Genomic DNA, 10,961 nt, shown 5'->3' with positions numbered 1-10,961 from the left:
AGACAGGGAAAGAGGCACAGAGAGAAAGGGGGGGGGGAGGGGGAGAGAGGGAGACAGAGAGAGGGAGAATGGGCGCACCAGGGCCTCTAGCTACTGCAAACGAACGCCAGACGCGTGCGCCCCCTTGTGCATCTGGCTAACGTGGGACCTGGGGAACCGAGCCTCGAACTGGGGTCCTTAGGCTTCACAGGCAAGCGCTTAACTGCTAAGCCATCTCTCCAGCCCTCTTTCCCTTTTTCTTTCTCCATTCACCATTGATGAACAGTTGAGTATTATTAAACTTCGAAAAAAGATATTTATGAGAGAGGGGAAGGAGAAGGAAGGGAGGGAGGGAGAGAGGGAGGGAGAGAATGGGTATATCATGGACTCTAGCCACTGCAAACAAACTCCAGACATATGCACCACCTTGTCCTTATGTGCTTGTGGCTTATGTGGGAACTGGGGCTTCAAAGACAAGTGCCTTATCTGCTAAGCCATCTCTCTAGCCCACATCTGAGTACTTTAAATGAGCTCTAGGGATGGAGAGATGGCTTAGCAGGTAAGGCGTTTGCCTGTGAAACCTAAAGACCCAGGTTCAAGTTCCCAGTACCCATGTAAGCCAGGTGCACAAGGTTGCAGTGGCAAAAGGCCCCGATGTGCCAATTCTTTCTACTTGCCTCTTTCTTTCTCAAATAAATGAATGAGTGAATAAATAAATAAATGACCTCTATACTGTTCTGTATTCAGGACCCATTTCCTGTCTCTCTCTTGATAGAGTTTCACTCTAGCCCAGGCTGACCTATGTAGTCCTAGGGTGGCTGCTTCCTGAATGCTGGGATTAAGAGGCATGCTCTACCACACCCGGCTGTATGCAAGACTCTTGAAGGGGTAAAAGCAGTGGCAAGATCCCTACTCTTTTCCAGTTTTATGATGAGTGTGTGGGAGACAAAACTTTCAGAAAATAATGCCTAGTATGGGCAGGTATAATAGATTGGAAAGGGTTATCTTACCTTGGGATAGCATTTGTTTACTTAGTACCTACTGGAGACTGTTGTATCTCATGGACTGTGCCAGACACAGTACAAAATCCTTGCTCTGGGGCTAGAGTGATGGCTTAGCAATTAAGGCACTTGCCTGCGAAGCCCAGGGAGTCATGTTCAACTCTCTAGGTCCCACGTAAGCCAGATGCACAGTGTGATGCATGCATCTGGAGCTCGATTACAGTGACTGGAGGCCCTGGCCCACCAATTCTGTCTGATAAAAAAAAATGATAATAAAAATCCTTGTCAGAACTTCCTGGTGGAGAACCAATCAACAAACAGACATACATGATTCGAGGTGATGAACTGAGAAACAGAGGTGGGCAAAGAAGCAGGTTGGGCAGACATACTGTTAACTTTATGGATGGTTTAGGAAGGACCTCAAATTGTAAGCCAAAATAAAAGCCCTTCCTTCCTTTTTCTGTTAGACATTTGGCCACCATAACAAATAAATAATATAGGTGTGGTGGGAGGGTCTCAAGGAAGCGGAAGTAGAGCTGATCATAAAGACACTGCCCTAGATTCATACCCCTGTTGCTATAAACAGACAGCACATATCACACCCAGGATCCCTTGAACTATAGTCCAATGCAGGCTGTTCTCTCCACCATTAGCTAGCCCCTATGAGTAGACCAGGCATCATGCTTCCTTAACAGAGGACTAAGTGAGTCTGAGGGAAACCTGATGCCCCAGGGCATTGCGAGCTGCCCTCCCCTTTGGTTAGGACCAGCAAGAGCTGAGCAAAGCTGTAGGTCCTATCTAACCCCATGCATGAAGAGCTGCTAAAGCTTGAGAAGGAGAGGGAGTGAATGCAGAGCACGGCAACCCTTCTCTTGAGCTTCAGATAATATATCTACCCTGAACAAAGAGACTGTCACTGCACAGGACTTTCATAAGGACAGAATGAAGAGAAACCATTTGGTGTCATTTTCATGATACTGAACTTTCAGGCCCAACTAGGTCCCATGTGACTCTATAGTTTGTTTACCCCATGACATTAATCTCCTGGTGGAGCCAACAGATGGACTAACAGCCAATAAAGTAAATATTATAAGTAGAGAAAAGTTGTGCCTTTAATACCAGCACTCGGGAGGCAGAGGTAAGGGGATCATTGAGTTCCAGGCCACCCTGAGACTACACAGTGAATTCCAGGACAGCCTGGGCTAGAGTGAGACCCTACCTCAAAAAACCAAAAAAAAAAAGAGAGCGAGCGCAAGAGAGAAGGGTTAGTAAACCCACATGAAGTCTATCTGCATTACCATGGGAGTCTTTGACACTCCCTGAACCCAACATGATAGGAGAAATAAACACAGTCTGTTTATTAGAACAACAACAAAAAAAGGGAACTTTCTCCCACAAATACATAGTGCCACCTCTCAGTCTATATCAAGAGCAAGACAACAGTTGAAAATTGTATTCCTGAGAAGCAAAAGTAAACAGTTTGCAAACAAACATAACAGTTGATTTCAATGAAAGATTTTTTTTTTTTAAAAGCTTAAAAAAAAAGACTAAAATTTCAAGTATTCCAGATGTCATGGCAAACCTAATATATTAGGAAAGGTTTGGGAAGCATAGGACCAGTCTGTGAGGAGCCCTCTGGGGGCTGTTCCCAGGGACTGCAGGGAATAGGGCGGGGCCACACCATGATAGACAGTAGGTGGTGCTAGCTCTGAGCTAGGGACCTGAACATTTACACCTACCTCCAGGGTTAGCAGTTTTGGACATTTGATGATTTTTTTTTTTTTTAATAATCAGAAACATATGCTTATTCTTTCAAATATCATACTATCCCAGATTTTAGTCTATTTGTAAATTATAAATTATATTATTTGTGCTACAGCTTGTACTATTTAAATCTTATTTAGAAGATAAGCATAAAACCTATTAAAATAAAAACTATACAAAAGGCTGTGGCTTTCCAGACAGCAGAATATTCTGTACATTTTGGAGGATGTGAACTTGCATTCCTTTTCCTTATACAGAATGCTTCTGATAAAGCTGCTCCTTTCTCCATAAAACTTTGTTGAAAAAAAATGCCCAGTTTTAGTTGTAGTCATGAAAAAGGTATAAAAGTACAAACCTGCACTGTCACTCCCCCACCACTCAGGAGGACCTATCTTGGCGGAATGAGGCTTTGGGTCTGCCGATCTGACTGCACTGACTAGAAGGACAGGATGGCCTGCAGGCCTCCCAGGCTGCTGGGAGAGTCTCACCAAGGGTGAAGCTCCAGGAAAGATTCCCAATGCAAAGCAACCCCAATGGTGTTCAGATGAAAGTAAAAATGTCCTTAATTTGGTTCTAGGTGGTATTTTTTTTTTTTAAATGTATTGTCATTGCCTCCTGTGTTCTCCAGTTGTTTATGTGTCTCATCCAACACTCAGTTCTTGAACCTCGTCTGCTCACAAATATGATTGAATTTCCTGCAAGGAGAAGAGAGCATCAGAGAACACTGAAGCAAATTGGAAACCACATACTTGAAATACCATGTGAGAATGTGTGTGTGTGTGTGTGTGTGTGTGTGTGTGTGTGTGTGTGTGAATCTGTGTGCCTTATCTCCCTTTTAGACTTTAAAATAGAAATGAAAGCATCTTAGAATTTCTCAGAGAAGAGTGTAAGGGTCTTACTTTTTTTTTTTTTTTTGAGGTTCTGGGAACTGAATCCAGGGTCTCACATGCTACCACCATGCTATCTATACCCACAGCCCTAAATCAGTGTATCTTTAAGTAGACAGTAGACTACTGTTATTGCCTTCCCAAGCCCTGCACTGACCCAGTGTTCCCCTGCCTCACTCACATTGCATGGTGAGCCTTCACCTGAGTACGGCAGTTACGGCCCCAGTAGCAATCAGGACGGGATGTTACAGCTGCTGGAAAAGAAAGCACATTTCTATATTAGATATATAGTTAAATTTATGTGGGGAAATAAGGAAATCCCCTCTGAACACAAAGCATCTTGTCACTGTGTGTGTGTGTGTGTGTGTAGTATAAGTACGTGTGGTGTATGTATGTGTGTACAGATGCAAGTGCCCAGTGCACACCTGTGTGGAGGCCACAGGAAAATTTTGGGTACCCTTCTCTATTGCTTCTCCACATTATTTCTAAGGCAGTCTCTCTCACCAAACCTGATGCTCCTCATTTTTTGGTTAAACAGACTGGCCAGAGAGCCCCATCAGTCCTGTCTCTGCCCTCCTCAACACTGAGGTTACAGCCAGGTACATCATGCCCAGCTTTTTCTTCTTTTCATTTTTTGTTTTTAAGGTAGGGTCTCTCTCTACCAGGCTGACCTGGAGTTCACTAGGTAGTCTCAGGGTAGCCTTGAACTCAAGGCAATCCTCCTACCTCTGCTTCCCAAGTGCTGAGATTAAAGGTGTGGGCCACCACACCTTGCAGAGAGAGAGTGGGCACACCAAAGCCTCTATCTGCTGCAAATGAACTCCAGATGTGTGGATACCAAGCTAAGTCATAACAGGGTAATCTTTACACAAGTTAACCTGAAGACATAAAAGGCTGTAAAGGCTGTATGCCTTGGGTGGAGCTTCTTGAAGACAGGAACTCACAGCTTCTCCAAAAATTTCCTGGTACAATAAACAAACAAACAAATCATGATCTGATCTAATACAAAGTCTATCTTATGTTCAGAATCCCCATAGCTTTGACTGCCTGAAACTGAATGAAAACTGCGAATACAGACATTACTAGGAGCACTCAAGTGAATCTCCTTGGCCCCCCTTTAAATCATATTTTGCATGTTGTGTGTTCATTAAGCATTCATCCAAATACCACTGGCACTCCAACAGGGACATAACTATAGGAAATGCAAAAATCCTAGGAGACTGAAAAAAAGGGGGAGGGAAAGGGAAGCTCCACAGTAGAACTATGACTGAAGGAGAATTTCTGCCCATCCTAGGACTGATTCAGTCAGGGTAACATGGAAAAATAATTTTCCACAGAGCAAAAGTAATATATTGAGATTCTTCAACACTTTTTTTTTTTTTTTTTTGAGGTAGGGTCTTACTCTAGCCCGGGCTGACCTGGAACTCACTATGTCGTGTCAGGGTGGCCTTGAACGCATGGTGATCCTCCTACCTCTGCCTCCCTAGTGCTGGAATTAAAGGCATGTGCCACCATGGCCAGCTTAGATTCTTCAACACTTTTTAAAATCCTCAGGGGTTCAAGTCTCAGAAAAACAGCTCCTGAAGCTATTACAGACAGTAGTTGATACTAATCTTTGGTTTCTTGACAGTGGCGTAGTGGATCTGACATAGGCTGGGGTGGAACAGAGAAAGAGAGGAGCTCATGAGAAGGGAGACTTCCAACTTAACCCCTCTCTCCATTCTGCTCTTGGACCCAGGACCTCCTCTTGGGAAAACAACCTTCTCTTCTTCCCATTAAATAGTTACTACTACTAATTTTAAATAAAAAAGAAAGCCAGGCATGGTGGCATACATCTTTAATCCTAGCACTCAGGAAGCAGAGGTAGGAGGATTCCCTTGAGTTCAAGGCCACCCCAAGACTACATAGTGAATTGCAGGTCAGCCTGGGCTAGAGTGAGACCCTACCTCCAAAAAAATAAATAATTAATTAAAATTACCCTGTTATGAATTAGCTTGATATCCACATCTTCCCCCTTCCTTTTACTTTTTTTTTCTTTTTCATATTCTAGGTAAGGTATTGCTCTAGCCCAGGCTGAGCTAGAATTCACTATATAGTCTCAGGGGGGCCTTGAACTCAAGGTGATTCTCCTACCTCTGCCTCCTAAGTGCTGTGATTAAAGGCATGTGCCACCACACTTGGCTCATAACAGGGTAATCTTAACATAAACTAAGCCTAATGTCATAAAAGGTGGTACATCTTGGGTGGGCTTCTTGAAGGAAGAAACTCACAGCTTCTCTAAAAATTTTCTGATGTAATAGACATAAATAAATGACTCATGTAATCTGATCTAATACAAACTCATAATCTATCTTATGCTCAGATTTCCCATAGTTTTGATTGCCTGAAACTCAAGTACATCCCCCTGATCCTCCTCTAAATCATATTTTGCATGTTGAGCGTTCATTTTGTGTTCATCCAAACACAACTGGATGGTGCATACACAGATGTATGTGCCACCTTGTGCATTTAGGATTATGTGATGTGGAGGTTTGATGCAGGTGACCCCCATAAATTTAGGTATTCTAAATGCTAGGTTCCCAGCTGATAAGAGATTTGGGAATTAACGCCTCCTGGAGGCTGTGTATTATTGGGGCCAGGCTTTTGGGCATTATAGCCAGTGTTCCCTAGCCAGTGTTTGGCACACTCTGCTGTTCATGTTGTCCACCTGATGTTGGCCAGGAGCTGATGTCCACCCTCTGCTCATGCCATCATTTTCCCCTACCATGATGGAGCTTCCCCTCAAGTCTGTAAGCCAAAGTAACCCTTCCCTCCCTCCCATAGCTGCTCTTGGTCAGGTGATTTTTGCTGGCAATGTGAACCTGACTACAACATGTGGGTACTAGAGAATCTAACTCGTGTTGTTAGGCTTTGCAGCAAGCACCTTTACTACTGAGCCATCTCTCCAGCTCTCATGCCCAACTTTTTATATGGGTGCTGGGGATCAAATTCAGTCATCAGCTTGAGAAACAAGCACTCTTATCTGCTGAGCCATTTGTCTAGTCCCTAGTCACTCTTTTTGACCAGTTTTCTTAGATCATGCTAGAATTTCAGGAAGAAAACAAACAAACAAAAAACTAAGTTAATTGAAAACCAACTCTGGGGAATGAAATTGCTACAGTGGTCTCTATTGATACCTTTACACAGCTTTGCTTTAGAAACCCATGCTACTTTAACCACTAGCAGCAAACAGAGCCACTTCCCAAAGCACACAGCTTCATGTATGCCTTCATGTGTGCCTTCTTCATGGTTGATATGAATTCTGCTAAGAACACTGAGCAGAGCACAAAGTTGAGTATCTGTCAGAAGTGGGTAGAACAGTCAATCCAGACAGAACTGGGCTTCTTACCTGGCAACTCAGAAGCTGGGATGTTCTGCCGATACTGGTAGGTCAGCTCTCGGAAACTACGCAGGCCGCAGCAGTAACACAGTACAGTATTCCCATTGATTCTGTAATCTGGGGGAAAACATGACCGCATTTGAACACAAATCAGTTAACAGGCAATGCCATTTTCCAAACAGCAGAATAGCACTTTAAACTAGTTGAAAGCTAACACACTCATCCATAAATTAGGTGGAGACAATGAACTAAGTATTTTGAAAACAACAGGAGAACCAATCTAAATAGCAGTTTACATTTAAGCATTCCTTATGTGAAATAGCTGGGATGAAAGGTGTTTTTAATTTTTTTTCAGGCTTTGGGATATTTATGTACATGTAATGAAATCTTAGGGACTAGACCCAAGTCTAAGCACAAAATTCATTTATGTTTCCTACACATACCTCACACATTGAGCCAGAATCAGGTACTTTTATACACTGACCACCACAGCAGGTTTGAGATGGGCTTTTCTCTTGCGGCATGTCAGTAGCATTCAAACAAGTTACAAATGTTGCAGCATTTCACATTTCAGATTTTGGGTGCTCAGCTGGTGATGTCCTGATACTAACACTCTGCTGTAAGTATATTTGTAACAAACAAAAGTGGCAATGTTGTATACTTGAAGATACTGTGCTAATGTATGCCAGAGAATCCAAATTGCTTACATAAAGGCCAGGATCAGAGACAAGCAAGTGTCATATAAATACAAATGTAGGAATTTCCTAAGGCACAAAAGGAGCCTGCAAAGCCTTGGGAAGACAAAGTATTCATGTAGCAAACCTCAGCTATGTATATCACTATCTTGAGAATCCTTTTACTTTTCCTAAAGTTGTAATTTTTTAGATGTATAGTATTACGTACTTAGAAGTGTTGCAGTGTTAATATGGTGAAAAACAGGGAAGCTGCATTGTTAATATAGTGAACAACTGGGAATAAATATCTTTTGATAAATTAGCTACATAGGATTGGAGAGACAGCTTAGCAGTCAAGGCATTTGCCTGTGAAGCCTAAAGACCCAGGTTTGATTCCCTAGTACCCATGTAAAATCAGATGCACAAGGTGGTGCATGCATCTGGATTTTTTTTTACAGTGGCTGGAGTCCTGGTGTGCCTGTTCTATCAAATAAATAACATTTAATTTTTTTAAAATGTATTTCATTTATTTGAGAGAGAGAAAGAAGTAGATATATATAGAGAGACAGAGAAAATGGGTACACCAGAGCCTTCAGGCACAGCAAACTAACTCCATACACATGTGCAACTTTGCTTATGCATCTGGCTTATGTGGGTCCTGAGGTATCAAACCTGGGTCCTTTGGCTTTGCAGGCAAGTGCCTTAACCACTAAGCCATCTCTTCAGCCCAATAAAGTATTTAAAAACAATAAAAATAGAGGCTGGAGAGATAGTTTAGTGGATAAGGCACTTGCCTGCAAAGACAAAGAACCCAAGTTCAACTCCCCGGGACCCATGTAAACTATAAGCACAAGGTGGCACATGTGCCTGGAGTTTGTTTGCAGCAGCTGGAGGCCCTGGTACATCTATTCTCTTTTTCTCTCTCCAATAAGTAAATAAAAATAAAAAACAAATTAGCTACATGAGCTGATACTAAAACTCTAAAATTCATCCTCATTCCAAAGAAGATAAGGTCAGCTAAACAAAGCTTACCAGACAGTAAAAACACACCCCGTTGAAGAGCCACAAGACTCTCCGTCAACATGTTTTTCCATGTCAGGCCTCTGGTCACCAGGTAATTCTGTGATAGGAAAAAAAAAAAAAAAAGAAACAAGAAAAAAATACTAGTTCAGAGGGACAAACACATAATATGAGAGGAAATACTTCATAAAAGGTTCCTGAAGGTGGATGAAGCCAGAATGTGGTTGCCCATGAGTGGCACTGACATAGGGCCAGGTCAATAGGCTTCAATAAAGACTGGCCTCTGGACCTGAATGAGAATCACTATTTCCCCCAAGTTCCACAAAGGCATTCCCAGTACAGATGAGATACCATACCTTTTAAGACTCTCTCCCCTCCCCTGACCCAAGGGTAACAAGAAAGGCTAAGGGTCTGGCCTCTGTTTTCTCTAATCTACAGGAATATATACTGTTAGCTCCTTATGAACAAACCTACAAAAACCTTCCTCTATAGATATAAAGTAGGATGTGGTAGAACTGAGCAGAGAATGGCTTGGTGGTGAGTCAGGGAAAAGAGCTCCCCTGTGGTGTGCCACAAGTAGCACTGGATAGGAACAGGAAGGAGGCTAGGCTCTAAGCAGGAGGGTGGATGATGCACAATTAAGCATCTTACAATATTAAGAGCTGAGCTAGCTTCTTCAAACATGGGAAGGAAAATGGTCAGGAAAGGAAGAAGCTAGAGAGGAGACAGAACTGAGATGCCTTTTCCATGACCTGTGGTATCCAGGTCCTATGGATTCATAGTATCATTGGCGAGAAGAAAATAACCTCTTTTTGGCATATTAGGAAAATCAGATATATACCAATAGAGTCAGATAACTAACTGGTTGTACTAGTCAGAAAACACAGCAATGATCATGATGGTGAATACTGGTAAACTAATGCTGAAAAGGAAATGTAGTGTCCTATAGAAACCACAGAAGTTGGGGCAGGAAAGATGGCTCAGCAATTAAGGATACTTGCTTACAAAACTTATTGGCCCTGGTTCTGTTTCCAAGCCAACCACATAAGCTAGACACAAAAAGTGGCACAAGTGTCTGTTGTTCATTTGTAGTGGCAACAGGCCTTGGTTCCTCCTTACCACTTGACCACATGCAAATAAATAATTAAAAATTTAAAAACTAGGGGCTGGAGAGATGGCTTAGCAGTTAAGGTTGTTGCCTGCAAAGTCAAGGAACCAGGTTTAAGTCCCCAGTACCCATGTAAATCAGATGTACAAGGTGGTGCGTGCATTCGGAGTACGTTTGCCATGACTAGAGGCCCAGATGTGCCCATTTTCTCTCTTTCTCCAGCAAATAAATAAAAAAAAATTAAAAAATTAAACAAAAAACAACAGAAGTTATAGGGAAGGGCATGTGGTTTCACTGGACCCCCATGGCAAATGTGGAAGTAGTACCTTCAGGATATCTGACTCATAGTTGTTGTTGTTCAGCACTCCATCAAGACACTTGTCCCCCAGGTTGAGCTCTGCCAGAAAGAGTTTTTTTTTTTCTGTTTTATAAAGATGACAATATAACCAATCTCTTTTGCATATAGATTATAAAAATAAAACAAAAGTTCCATGATAAAGTGCAATTTTACTAGGCATGGTACACTCCAAGTTAGCCTTGAATTTGAAATCCTTTTGCCTGAGCCTCCCAACTGCTGGGATTACAGGTGTATGCCACTACCCAAGGCCTAAAATGTGATTTTAAAACTTGGAACAGGTAAAAATGATCTTATCCCATTGCCTCCTCGTTTTTGTTTTGCTTTTATGAAACAAGTTCTTGTCTTGCTATATAGCCCATGCTAGCTTTGAACCTGTGATTTTCCTGCCTCTGCTTCTAAATAGCCAGGATTACATTGGTGGTGTTTTTATAATTTCTCTTGTACTGAAATTTGATATTTCCCATTTGTTCTTGATTTTGAGGCAACATGAATTTGAGAATTCCAAAGTGGTTCAAACCCCTATAGTTCATCAGGAAAAGGTAATCACTTGGTGGTTCAAAGCACCCATCCCCTTTCTCTGAGCACAGCAGATCTGACCACAGGTCATCAAGTTCACCAAGAAAACATGCAAAGGTCAAGTCAACTTAGAGCTGAATAGTCAACGTTACCACAGAAGGGGGCCAGGCAACCAAAGCAGCCTGTTCGGGTGCAGCCCCAGTACAGGTGGCAGAAGGGCTGTAGGCACAATGTACCTATGGATGGAAGACAGTATTATAGTTAATCATCTCATT

General features: G+C 42.3%; 1 protein-coding gene across 8 annotated transcripts in view; it reads right to left on the bottom strand.

Moving 5' to 3' along the window:
* Positions 1-2,314: 2,314 nt before the first annotated feature.
* Chfr (checkpoint with forkhead and ring finger domains) overlaps positions 2,315-10,961 on the bottom strand; it is a 72,248-nt gene continuing 63,601 nt past the window's right edge. For 4 of the 8 annotated variants that reach the window (XM_045156780.1, XM_045156782.1, XM_045156786.1 and 1 more), the window contains 7 exons: positions 10,839-10,922; positions 10,139-10,209; positions 8,717-8,804; positions 7,020-7,127; positions 4,510-4,593; positions 3,813-3,885; positions 2,315-3,439 (listed from right to left, as the gene is read on the bottom strand). In XM_045156780.1, the coding sequence (XP_045012715.1) occupies positions 3,397-3,439; positions 3,813-3,885; positions 4,510-4,593; positions 7,020-7,127; positions 8,717-8,804; positions 10,139-10,209; positions 10,839-10,922 (551 nt within the window). In that variant the 3' untranslated portion in view covers positions 2,315-3,396. The remainder of the gene's footprint in view (positions 3,440-3,812; positions 3,886-4,509; positions 4,594-7,019; positions 7,128-8,716; positions 8,805-10,138; positions 10,210-10,838; positions 10,923-10,961) is intronic. The other 4 variants (XM_045156783.1, XM_004668881.2, XM_045156781.1 and 1 more) reach the window with 3 other exon arrangements.

Source organism: Jaculus jaculus, chromosome 8, assembly GCF_020740685.1.
Source record: "Jaculus jaculus isolate mJacJac1 chromosome 8, mJacJac1.mat.Y.cur, whole genome shotgun sequence".
Classification (NCBI taxonomy): domain Eukaryota; kingdom Metazoa; phylum Chordata; class Mammalia; order Rodentia; family Dipodidae; genus Jaculus; species Jaculus jaculus.
This window is presented reverse-complemented; position numbering and strand designations above follow the sequence as displayed.